The sequence below is a fragment of the Tachypleus tridentatus genome, chromosome 7 (genome assembly GCF_004210375.1).
Source record: "Tachypleus tridentatus isolate NWPU-2018 chromosome 7, ASM421037v1, whole genome shotgun sequence".
Taxonomy (NCBI): Eukaryota; Metazoa; Arthropoda; class Merostomata; order Xiphosura; family Limulidae; genus Tachypleus; species Tachypleus tridentatus.
Genome location: NC_134831.1, coordinates 4,205,334 through 4,219,369, shown reverse-complemented (window position 1 = coordinate 4,219,369; position 14,036 = coordinate 4,205,334). Strand labels below are relative to the sequence as shown.

The 14,036-nt window shown below is 32.8% G+C and overlaps 1 protein-coding gene and 1 long non-coding RNA gene across 9 annotated transcripts in view; one reads left to right on the top strand and one right to left on the bottom strand.

The window, feature by feature from the left end:
* The window catches only part of LOC143255019 (protein Gawky-like), a 57,140-nt gene that overhangs the window by 34,026 nt on the left and 9,078 nt on the right, over positions 1-14,036 (bottom strand). For 3 of the 8 annotated variants that reach the window (XM_076510019.1, XM_076510025.1, XM_076510026.1), the window contains exons 1-2: positions 3,790-4,039; positions 676-819 (exon numbers count right to left, since the gene is read on the bottom strand). In XM_076510019.1, coding sequence (XP_076366134.1) covers positions 676-715 — 40 coding nt within the window. In that variant the 5' untranslated portion in view covers positions 716-819; positions 3,790-4,039. Of the gene's footprint in view, positions 1-675; positions 820-3,600; positions 3,721-3,789; positions 4,041-14,036 lie in introns of those variants that run through there. The other 5 variants (XM_076510021.1, XM_076510022.1, XM_076510027.1 and 2 more) reach the window with 4 other exon arrangements.
* LOC143255025 (uncharacterized) overlaps positions 5,581-14,036 on the top strand; it is a 62,223-nt gene continuing 53,767 nt past the window's right edge. The window contains exon 1 of the long non-coding RNA XR_013030414.1: positions 5,581-6,199. This is a non-coding gene — a long non-coding RNA (uncharacterized LOC143255025). The remainder of the gene's footprint in view (positions 6,200-14,036) is intronic.

Below are 14,036 nucleotides of genomic sequence, written 5' to 3'. Positions count from 1 at the left end.
CATTCATCACAGTAAGAACACTGATCAAAGAATAAGTTGTCAAAACAACAGGTTTTGATTACTGTTATGTAATTGGGTTAAAGGATGTGTCAGTCACCTACCATAATACTACAATCAGGACACTAACCAAGACCCATTGTCTGTATAACTATTTAAAAGCAAGCTATGACCATCACAGGTCAGAACAAATTATTAGATATTCTATACAAACAAGTCATTTCTACCACAAAATATCTACAATATCTTATTGTGCAAGCAAATTGAGACCACCCCCAAAATTTGTCCACTAGCAAAGTAAATACTGAAAAAACTTCTCCTAATGTGCAATGTCACCTAAGTTTGAATAAAACAGCATTGACTGGAATCTCAATATTAGTTTTCAAAAACAAAAGTATCTTTGCAAAAATGAGTACAGCAGCATTATTTAATATTTTCAAGACTAATAAAAAACAAACATTAAATCAAATATTTAACTTCAATTTCAGATATCTTCATCAATCCTAAAGTTTATCTAAAGTGCCACTAGAACTTTGATGTAAAATCAAAATTAAATTCCAAATATACAGTTACAAGCAATTTTAAGAACCTTAAGAGTAATCAGTGCTGTAAATAAAAAGGCAATTTTGTAAGAGAAATGTTATTCTGAATTACTGGGTGTAAAAGAAAACCACACACCTCCTCCAAATGAACTTCCTTTGTCTGTGGGTTCCGTCATCAAGTGGGATTCAGCGAACTTTGTTAATATAAACCAAGACTTGAAACCAGAAGACTACTTTAGCTGGCTACCAAACTTTTCTGAAGTGACAGTTTGGAGTAATCCTACACATCACATAAGACATCAAATTATGTAGTAACAAAAATAAATTCTCCAATTTTTTAACAACATATTCTACAGCATCTTAAGAATTTGTTTGAAAAATGTCCATAATGTATAACTCGCACCCTTAGGGTGTAGAATACCAATTTAAATATACACACGATTTGACAATACAAGAAAAAAAAACTAATAAAATAACATTTCAGTGATAACACACTAAAGCATTGTTAGTTTATGACATTAAGAATTTACACAAGTTTAAACTCATAGGTAGTTTCTACATCATAAACACTTCTAAATAACCAGAAAATAGTTTGATTATGTACCATCACTGGTAATAATATTTCTGGGTAAGCTGTATTACAACTACCAATGAGAAATGTAATACATAAAAGTACACACACCACACATAAAAATGAAATCGCAAATCAAGATACGATTTGTTTGGTTTTATTTCTTGAATTTCGAGTAAAGCTACACGAGGGATATTTGTGCTAGCCGTCCCTAACTTAGCAGTGTAAGAACAAAGGGCTACTATTTTACCAATGAATAGTGGGATTGACTATTAGATTATAACACCACCCACAGCTAAAAATACAAGCATGATTAGTGAGACAAGGATTCAAACTGACTCTCAGAGTGCAAGACTAGTGCCTCAACAACTTTCCATATCAGGCCAAATCAGGCAGTATTCTGCCATTTCAGATCAAACTAGGCTATACATTGTGTTCCTCCAGAAACATTTATGTGAGAAAATGGCATGTATTAAAATAATACTCAAGGTCATAAAAACTTAATTTAAAATTACAGATGAATGCCATTGGCTTTTTAAAGAAATTGTTTCTAAACAAATTGAATGAAAGAAGTTTCCTTGTTGACCCATTGCTTTGCTGGTCACCCAGGAAATAAAGAAATAATACCAATGTTCAAAGTGATCTTGGAAATACTGCTAGGTTCCTTTCATATTTTAGGTAGAAAATATGCAATTTCACCTAATTCTACTTTTCTCCAACTTCTTGAGACTGAGTATAATTATGGGGAGTCAACGTTTTTCATACACCTCATTCATCTTATGACACCCCAAAAATTAAAGTTTCCATTTTCTCCCATGGGTGGATGTCCAAGGAAAGCCAATTATGAGGCTAATGGTCCCTTACTGTCCATAGGTTACATCTCATTAAAAATTTACAATCTGACAGGGAAAAAGAAAACAAAATTATTTAATTTTCATTTGTATAATTTTTTTTCTTTTCCCCTGTAGTAGCAATTAACCTTACTTTAAAAGTTAACTAGCATGAACTATTCAAAAATACTAGGTTTTGGGTACTGCAATATTAAAGCTATAACATGATACATAGCAATCTTAGTATCATGCTTGAAAATGATTTTATTGATTTTATGCTTTATGTCATTATTAAAACTTGACTAAAAACATTTTCTTTCACTTGGTTTTTCTCGTCTCAATATGACTTTAAACAGAGTATCACAATTTATCTTTTATAGTAATACTGGTACTGAGATTTGAAACTTATTTTTACACCAATATATCTTTTTCATAAACATGTCCACTTCAACTAGCTGAGGGCTCAGAATTTCATATCCCACTTTACCCAAAATTAGCAAGCTGTTACAGTAGTTTTAAACTAGTTCATATTGTTGATATTACATTCAAAACCCGTTTTTGCTTTTTTTTTTTTTTTACAATTTCTTATTAGATTTTACAAACAGTTACACCAAAAAAAAACTGATTTTTCTCCAGTCACATTCCTCATTTCCACTTTTAAGTCTTGTCAAGTACTCCCACTTCAATTTTCTCTTTCTAAACACAATATGGACAAACAATCTCCACAATTTTCACACATACACAAAAAAACAGTTCATTATACAAATTTCTTAAGATTTTATCAGCTTTTTCAAACCAGAAATTGTACTCAATTTGATGTAGTTCTACAAAACTATTTTCTTTCACTCAATGTATTTCACAAGTTTATCATTAAACCACATAAGGAAACTAAAAATTGTATATAACAGTAGTTATATAACACATAACATTAGTAGAAAATGCTTTATTTAAAACGTCAATTTTGTTCTACTAACTATACACCCTAGATTTAAAGGCCTAATTTTTTTGTGTGTGAACAAGCACAAAAATTTGATATCAGATTTGGTATTCAGAGCAAGTTGAGCTTTACAACCACTGCAGCTGAATATTCTTTTAAAAATGTGTTTAAAACATATAGTTCAACACTATCAGCCCAATAAACCTACTACTTTGATGACGTTACTGCAATACCAGAACGAACATTTCTTATTCATGAACATAAAACTGGCACTGTACAAAAGCTTAAAACAACATAGAACATTTTTGTCTGTTTAATATCATTAAATGTTAGTATTACAATAATATTAAATTTCAAAACATAATTTAGTTTACATTTATCTTATTTAATCCAATCATTCCTTTCCCTCAATCTGTTCATATAATTTCATTTATGCTACTTTAAGTACTACTTGAGTAGGATACGTGGCAATTACATTTATTTAAAAAAAAAAACTTATTTTCGTAACTTAAGCTTTAAATATTAGTATCCTGTAAGAATCAAAATTTCAAGAAACAGCTAGTTTAGGCCTACACTAAAACTGTAGTATTTAAACTTAAAACCGAGTTGAACATACTGTAAATCTTTAACCTCATAATCGTGTTTTAATCTTTCAATAACATTTATTATTTTCTGCTACTTAGTAAAATTAAAAGACAGTAATGTTGCATTGTTACAACGTACAAAACTAGCACTTCAAAAGAAAGCCAATGAAAGCTTCCCTGCTAATCGAGAGACTCGGCAAACATGGACGACGAATATGTAAACACAAGAAAGTTCCTGCGTGGTAGCATAGTCTGCAGACGAATACACATCGACCTTTCGGGTAACGCATTTTACATCCTAAATCTAAACCTTATTACACAAACTGACCTGCATTTTTTTGCACTTACAGTTCTTTTCACACCATCAATACAACTTGCTGGTTATATCTGATTGATGTACTTTGGAATACACAACTGGGCATTCTTACAAACAGAATCGTGTGCTGTAACAAGATAATCGCAGACACTAAACGACTAATAACAACCAAGAACAAGTTCACTTCTATTACTTCTACAGCATCTACACGCAAGAACAACCGTCGATGTTGATGACGCAGGCGAACCCCGCTCAACATTATATAGATCCTTCCCAGGCTTCCTTGCCTCAAATAGATGACCACGTATAACAGGAAGGTACAAAGTTACGCCGGGCGACAAAGCTGCGTAAACCAATGACGTCGAAAGTTGAAAAAAAATTAAAACGAAACTTGCTAGTCACATGATCCCCACGTATACCATTTTTGTTGCTGTTTTTGCATAAGGTGCTCTGATCTTAAGCCACTTATACCTTGGAATAAGACGCACTAACTTTCAACTATTTACACACTTGAGTACGGTACACCTTTCATGCCACATGGCTCATGCATGTAAAAATAATTACAGACAGAACCCGTGAATTCAATACGAGATATTTTTGAAAACACGTACAAGAAAAGCAATTATATTAAATAAAAGCGCTGGGGAAACATTTTTTATGTCGACATTCCAACAACAAAATAGTGCATGAATGAAAGACAAAATAAAAACACGGAAGTACAGTAAAATTATGAATTGGAACCACACTATCAATTGGTGGAACTGTATACTGCAACTTGTATGGAACAATATTTTTCATACACGTACCAAAATTCGCTGGCCATGCTTCCAAAATAGAGCATAATATATAATAGAATACTAGCTTTGAAAATTAAGAATAATACCATAATAGTACATACTGAAGCCTATTTTATTGAAACATTTTACAAAAATTATACTATGATATATTCTATATGCTAATATGTAATGCGGATTGAATATGTGAATTTTAAACACAATTTTATGCGGCATATAGACCAAGCAGCCATTTCAAAGACCCCTAACAGTTCAGGTGCAGCCATTCCAATTTCGAGTAACTGAACAGACGGAAAGCATCCAGTCAACAGCAACCGCTGTTACAAAAACTTTGCGCCGAATAACGAAACTGACTGTCACTTGCATTACACGTCAACAGTTGAAGGTGTGGAACGTATTTAGAGCGATCATGGCACGAATCTTGTACTTATGACATGAAGGTCGACACACTAACCCCCAGACCACGCTAGGTCTATGGAGTTCGAATATATTATAAAATAAAATATATTTCTGCTCTTACAACGACTGGTGATAAAGAAACAGAATTCATGAAAGAAAAAAAAATTAACAAATTAGAAGAGAGAGGCGCAAGACAATAGATACATATCCAGAAATACCAGAAAATATAATAGATCAACATTTAAAAATATGAAATGTATCTTTATTTCAACCGTGGATAATCTGAAAAGGAGAAGAAGCAGCTAGAACACTGATAACAAGAAATATACGAAAAGGAAATTATATCTCAAACACTAATAGACAATTTAGGTGGTATATATTCGAACACCATAGTTATTTACGTACCACTCTAAGATTGTAACACTAACTCCGTTTGTATTTTTGTTTGTTTTGAATTTCGCGAAAAGCTACTCGAAGGCTATCTGCGCTAGTCGTCCCTAATTTAGCAGTGTAAGACTAGAGGGAAGGCAGCTAGTCATCACCACCCACCGCTAACTCTTCGAGTATTCTTTTACCAAAGAATAGTTGGATTGATCGTAACATTATAACGTTCCCACGACTGAAAGGGCAAGCATGTTTGGCGTGAAGGGGATTCGAACCCGCGACTCTCAGATTACGACTCCATTGCCTTATCCACCTGGCCATGCCGGACCTCTCCATTTGAGCACTCAGTAACAACAACCATTGAAATAATGTACTGAAGGCATGCCTTTTGTTAAACGTAAGTTATGAAGTTTGTGCATGTTATAACTTCATAAGAATTATAATTTATACCATGTCCTTTAATAGAAATACAAGTCGTTTATAATGAAAAGGATTTAAAGAGAACACCTCAACTAACGACGTATAGTGGTTAAAAAGCGTGCTGCGTGTTTCTTGGCTTCCCCAAATAAACCTTTTGTTTTATTATATTAGGCTAAGGATCTCGTCTATAGCGGTATGTACAGAAATACAGTTGACACTCCAGATTTGAAACTGGGAGGCGTGCACATATGCCCATGGACTTGTAATTTTGCAAGTGTAAAGATAAAGTGTACGTGTGCGGTGTCCGTCTCGTAGGGAAAGATGTAATGAAGACGATCGTAACAATTTAAGTGTGGCGTACTAACAAATACACGCTATTAAATCTTGGTCATGTTTCGCCAACCAAACCGTTCTATGCCCTTAAGGTAAGACGTAAGATTGTTATTATAAAACCATTAGAGTAACAAAACAAATCGTGATTATGACTACAGGAGACGGGAGGCATACGATTCTTAAACTGGTTAAAAACTTTATCCCTGGCAGTATCGGTAACACCACCCATTACGTTGTTTGATAACTAATAACAGTGTGTGTGTGTGTGTGTGTGTGTGTGTGTGTGTGTGTGTGTGTGTGTTCATAATGACGTCATAATTAGCTGTGATAAAGTTAGTCCAGTCATTTTGCAACTGGTAAACAGTTTTATAATACCTTTCCCACAAACGTATACAACTGACTGTTTTCATTAAGACACACGAATTATAAAACACTTTGTTGAAGATAGCTAGTTTCGAAATCACACTTTTTTACATGGCGTTAGAATCATAAAAAACGTGCAACTAGAAAACTTAATATCTATTTTCTACACATATTGCATGTATACATTTCTACAATGCCTCTTTACGGAGTATCTTTATCGTTTATTTGTTTTTGAAATTCGAGCAAAGCCACACGAGGGATATCTGCACTAGCCGTCCCTAATTTAGTAGTGTAAGACTAGAGGGAAGGCAGTTACTCATCACTACCCACCGCCAACTCTTGGCACCTTTGCTGAAGTTCACGAATTTGTATTAGCATTTCTAGTCACTCACTATGTGAAATATTAGGGTTGTAAATCACAGGAGTAGTACGCCACATTCTATTGTCCCCAAATATAAACCAATAAAAGAAACACTTTCAACATTAAATGGCGCATTGTAAAATATCATTAGCAATACATTTCCCTCCAGGAAGAAAGGAAAAGCGATATATTTATTTTAGTGGAAAAAACAAACAAATACAATCATTAAACACTTGTTTTTTGAATTTCGCGCAAAGCTACACGAGGGCTATCTGCGTTAGCCGTCTCTATTTGAGGAACTATTTTACCAACGAATAGTGAGATTGACCGCAACATTATAACACCCCCACGTCTGAAAGGGCGAGCATGTTTGGTGTGACGGGGATTCGAATCCGTGAGTCGAGTGCCTTATCCACCTGGCCATGCCGAGCATTAAACACTTGTTCCACTGTATGATGTAGAATAATCAATTAGGCGTAACACCATAACATCAGTCACACAATGAACGTAACTTGGTCACTAGACGGAGAGTTGAAAAAAGCTGAAAATCCCACAAACGAACCTCGGACGTCTGTACAGTTTCGACCTGTCATCACCATTATCCGAGAGTTAATTTGGACGGACAATAAAAATGATTCAGAGTAAGTTTCTCTGTTTGCTACTCCTGTCAAAATACAGTGACTTATTGTATTTTATTAAATGGCAGAATTTACTGTTGCTTATTTTTTGTTTGTTTGTGGGGGTGAATCGAGCTCCGGATTTCAGCATTGTAGGTTCGTAAAGTTACCACTACTGAATAATAATATTGAAAATTAAGTTTTAAGCTTTAGTGAAGTTAAATTTTCTAGACCGTTTGAGTTTCGTTGTTTTACTTTTCAATGTATATAAAATTGCATAATAAGTAATGAAGTGTCCACCACGAGGATCGAAATTCGAATTGTAGCGTTTAAATTGTATAGCTTACCGTTAAGTATTTCTTGTTTACAAAAAACAACGCTTGTTTTGTCTACGTAAATGTGCCCATTTCAAGAAGAACCACATATGCTTATATCATACAAAGCCCTATAAAATCTTGTAGCAAACTATGTTAGCCACAAAAGTTGATATAAATAAATCAGTTTTTTTACACATTTGTTAGGCTAAGAATTTACTCTCACGAAGATTTAATTAGCTTACCGTAATGTAATAACTAAGTTGTTCAGCCTGCTACGTAAAGCTATATCCGATATTCTTCCTCATATGACAAGTCAAATAAATCAGTTGTGGAATTAAAGTGTGTTTCGAAATGAGAATCAACAGACGCAGCTTCCACGCGCTAACCTACAGCTTTAGAACGATTTATACACGTGGTAATACTCTAATATTTAATTACAATTTTCTAGCTACTTGCAAGTGATTTAAATGCTGTTAGACTAAACGGAAGGCATGGTTTATGCAAGTAGAGTACGTTTTAGGCCTAAGATAACAGTGAGACGTGCTCAGTTCTGTAAACGTTATTTAGCACGCTCGTATGAGCTTTGAAATGCCTAACAATAACACACTATTGCATCGGACTAATTTAATAATAATAATAATAATAATAATAATAATAATAATAATTATAGTTATTTCACACATGAGGGTTGAAGACCACCTGGAGGGATTAACTGCTTTAACCACTTCCACAATTATACAGCAGAATATCGTCTGTCAGTCGGTGAAAAGACACTAAAATGACATTATGTAAGGAGTGCTCAACGTTGCAATTTTACTGTTGTGACGTCAATAAACGTGCACATGGTATGAATCACGAGAAGAATTATGCACTCTGTATGGTACAACACAGCATGACATATGAACTTCTAAAGCAAGAAAAAATATTTATTACTCTTAATTTCAGTCTATGAATGAACTAGTGGGGTATACGACTCGGTCATTTATTCCATCATGATTACACAGGGTCTCATTTGGGTTAAGAAACAAAACAAATAGTAACAACAATAGATATAGGTAATCTCCAAGAAGACAGTTAAATTTTCTTTAACCTTCTCAGGCATTAACACTTGAGAAGACAGCCTATAGAATAACCCATTACTACTTATTGAAGACTTTCAACATCATGAGAATAAAGATTTTAATTTACTAAGCAAAAGCACAAAGGAATCTACATTGATTAGTCACATACAAAAGTAAAAACCCCCAAAAATGTCAAATCCATGAAACACCCCAATCCTCCCCAAAACTTATACTAAAAACAGGGTTTTAATAGGTACCTGTAGTACACTCAGACCACCAGCTAATTTGTAGTTTTGTACTTATCAAAACCCAGAAAGGATAATTTTCTATTATGATTTTCATGAAATAAAAGTCACATGGATAAAGGGGTAAAAAAGGGGTTCAAACAACAAATGTTAAAAGAAAAAGCAAGCTGACAGTGTAGCTCAAAATGCATGAATAGTCAATCCTAGTGTTCATCACAGTTCTTCCGTCCTGAATGTGCATTATATTTCACTGAAGTGTCTTATTAAAATACTGTTGCTTTCCTCCTTGTGATACATTATAAATTTTTCAGTTAAGATCAACTGCACAACTTGAATCATTAATATTCTTCAAATGAAATTCACTTATTTTCAATGGTGATCAACTCCTTTAACCCATAATGAAGTATGTCTAATATTACAACAAAGAAACAGCTACTTATCAGCCACTAATGTAAGTATTAACTACTTACAACACTTACTGTGATCAGATCAATTCATGATGGAATTTCTTGGTCGTTGTCATTTTGCCATGTAGTTACCTACATTGACTTAGGTGTATAAATATTATTATGTCTTTGTGCCTAATTTTATAAAGTACACCAAATGTTCAATTCATTATATTACAGATTTCTTTTCACAAGAGGTAAAGAGCAAATAATTATAATCAACCTGTTCCTCTCTTTCTAGCTCTAACATAAATATTCACTCAGCATTATAAGAAACCAAATGACCTGTAGAGGTTAATCCACTGAACAGAGATGTCATTGGGCAATAGCCTCATGCCTCAGATTAATTTCACAATGTTTAGATCCATCTCACACAAAACTATAATATACTGCAATCATGTTTTAATTATTTTAAACAGTAACTGCTTATTGGGGCCCTAGCCTCAAATCATTTTGGATGTTAGTGAAGCCCCTGCCAATGGACACTATAACTCAACCAACCAGGATGTTTAACTTAGCAGGACTTCCTAATTTTCCAACACTCTCTCACACAGTGGTTCCATACTGCCTTTAAAAATCTGTGCACATTACACACACACACACACACACACACACACACGTGAATGTTAGATTTGAAACTAAGAGTACAATACTTTAGTAAATATTCTTCCAATACAAACACACTAATAAGTTTAGATAAAGAACTGACAGATATACTTATCTTCAAAGAAGCAAAGACTCCTTATCTGCAATTTTTTTAATATATATAAATAAGAATATTCATTGTTAAAACTACACATGCATTAATCCTTCATACAAAATAAAGGTTTTTGTGGATTAAAAAAAAAAAAAAGTAACACATTGGTTTATCTTTATTGTGCTTATCACAGTCATCGAGCCTCAATGTTTAGCATTGCAAGTCCTCAAACATGATGCTAAGCCATCAGACTGTCCACAAAAACATAGATGGACTAAATATTTCCAAACTCTGGCAAATAGTTGAAATAATAAGGATGAATTTTTAATTAAAAGTTATTTTAAGATTAAAAAAAATACATTTGAGCAACATGAATGTGGTTAAAAAAATATATTATGTACATGTATGAACTTGGTATTGTAATTACCAACATTAATATTAATTCATGCTTTAGTACAAATTACACAAATTTCTTAGCATTTCCCATGTAGTCTCATTTTGATTTTTATCTAAACACATCACTCTCTATACTGAAGTTTCTCATAGCAGAAGTAAAGATTTGTTCAAAAGTATTTATAAACACCTACCAAAATGTTATAAGATTATTAAAAATTGAAACATAAATAACCCATAAGTGGTTTTTATAGTTTCTAATATAATGCAATTTTAACAAATTGTTCTCATATTTAAGTCATTTACAAACCTTAAAATGATTAAATCTTTCAAAACAGAGGGAAATAAATTAAAGCCAATTATCTAATAAAATGTTAATATAAGCAAGAATGCAGTAAAACAAAGTACAGATTAGAAAATATGCTAAACTGTTAAATATACTAATTAAGTCAATAAAATGTTTAAGAGATACTGGTTTACAATAAAATTCAACAGGATTATCTGAGAATTTACAAATGACTCACTGATTTTTGAGAAATAAAGGATTGAATATATTTGTGGGCATTAAGGATTTATTTTAGAATCTTTCCTTTTTGGAAAATTAACACAGGTTATGTACATGAACTAGTCATAATTCCCTTATGACATTTTTCACTTTGATATTTACAATGTTCATATATATATATATATATATACAAAATAATACCCTAAAGTATTTTATGTTCACTAGGCCTAACTTGCTAAGCCTAAACAATATTTAAATTTAATTATAGGCACTTTAACAATTATTTAATGGTTCAGTAAGGTTTTCTGGTAACAATTTTGTTTAACAGTTTTTGTTTTTTTACAACAGACTGAAGTATTCTTCACAGTGTATCAAAGAATAGATTTATTTTTTCAGAGTATGTATAACTGGTTAATTGAAACACCCTTGAAATGCTACTTACTAATCAAGCTTGTAACATTTATTGACAAAATAAAAATATCATTAATTATATAAAGATGAGACATTAACATTTATTCCCCAAAGAATACAAAAGAGATGAAAATAATTTACACATTTAATCACATTTTCTATAACAAAATTCAATCATTCAAAAAATAAAACAGAAGCTCAGAATGGTAACTGAATGTTATTTCTAATGGGAATTACTGTCACATTATAAAATCGATATAGCTGAAAGAGCACGCATGTTTAATAATGTAGTTCAATCCCACTACCCCAAGATTATGAGTGAAACACCCCAGTCATCAGACCATGCCAGGCCTTCAGAGTTCTTAGGAAATTAAGATTTCAAATGTCTAAATGGATTTTGCAATTAAGATAGCTCATGCAATAAGCAAATAAATAAATAAATAATTTACCATGGTTATAGGTTAGAGCTATAAATGGTAACTAAGACACCCATAGAGGTGACAAAAATAACACCAAAAAAGTAAATTCTGGATACACTGATGTATTTTGGTTTTTGAGGAATGTGCATTGTGCAGTTTAAAGAAACTGTGTTCTTTCATGCAGTTTAATGTAGAATGAATTATAAACAATTAATTTAAAAACAGTTGCTGGATACTAGAAACCAAAGTAACATCTAATCTGTAGATAAAAATTTATTCTTACTTTGAATGTTTGCCAAATAGTTTTATGTAGTCTTTCTGGGATTTAGCAATCAATCAATTTACATAAAACTTGTATCTGGTTAACAATACAGATGATATAATGAGCATTTCCATTCGAGTTACTACAGCAAGTAACACTTCATACTGTTAAATACAAAGACCAGCATGAACACATCAGAAATGCTCAACTTTAATTCTCTTTGTATAAGGAATGAATAATAATTACAACTTAAACACAGGAATAGAAATACAGTAACAACCAACAACTGGTAACTAGGAGCAACTAGATTTTACAGTTGATAGAGAAAATCTCACCTGTAACTTATGGAGAAATATAGAACATCATGTACCGTAACACCATTACACTATAGTTACTTCAGCTATCACAATACCAGTTTTTGGCTTGATTAAGAAATTTGCACAAAGCTACAGAAGGACCTCCTGATATAGCTATCCATAATTTTTACTGATAAAACTTTATAGAAGAAAGATGACTAGTCAACAGCACCCATTGCATACGTTTGGATTATTTCTAATTGAGTATATATAATACACTTAATGGCGTCAAAAGTCAGAACTTGATTTTTGTTATTATTTTCTGATTTTTCACAACAGTAAAATGAGAATCACCAGTTCAGAAGGCTGAACTGAGCCCCAGCAAACCAAAAATGTCGGTTGATTTAATGAAAAGAAAACCTTACTCGTAATGTTGCCAGTGAACAGCTGCTCTCAAACTCCCCCAGTAAACCAGCAAGTGTTTCGGTCGAACTTAGCTAAACGTATTAAGTGGAAACAGATCGATCAGCTGCGTCTCTCCTGTTCCAACACTGCCACGCATCAGCTGATCGCTCGCCATACTCCTACTTAACTGCGGTAACAGCGTTTATTTATTTATTTATGTTGTTGTTGTTGTTCTTATTGGTAATTTTAATATAACAACGGTTTTTACTGAATGTTTTAAAACAACTAAAAATTTGTCTATTATTTATTTTGTGACGTCATAGTCATTTATCTCATGGTAGCAATTAAAAAAAAAGTGCAACATTTTTAGGGCGACTGCACTCAGTTACGTCACTTATTAATTTTGAAGCGCAGATAGCCCTCGTGTAGCTTTGCGCGAAATTCCAAAACAAACAATTAATTTTGAAAATTAATTTTACTGGTGTTTCGTATTATAAAACTTATTTGGAGTAAATTCTTAGACTTTTGGTACTTTAGTCATTTCACTTGTATGATAGAAGAAAATCTGGTAGACGTGACAGCGAACGTTTGCAAAATGTCCAAGTTTATCATGACGAAATAATTACATAAAGACGCAGAAGTATAGCAGGCGATATCGAAGAAGCCCGGATACGTGTCCTGAAACTTCTGTGAAAGCAAGTTATATAGCCAACTACAGATACGCGACAGTCAGATTAAATTTACACAACATAACTACTACAAGGCTGGTACACTACGATAGAACGTACACATTATGCCCCCAGCAAATCTCAGTCAAAAAGGGTTAATACCAGACAGTTTATCATAACAGAGAAAAAAACTTGAGCTCGCGACCATGCAAGAACACCTAAACCGCTACGTTCTATCGATAGCTCCAGTTAAAACGGAAAACAGTTTTCATAGTTGGACGATTATGATTTATAAATACACAAAACATTTCTTTACTACTTGACTTTTCGAAACTGTGACAAAAATCATAAGCAATAATTACAAGCACCATAAAATGCAAAACGTCGACAGTTCTTAGCGCCCTCTTTAGCACTATAAAATTAATCTATTATATAGGATTGATATAACAAAACTTACTACAAA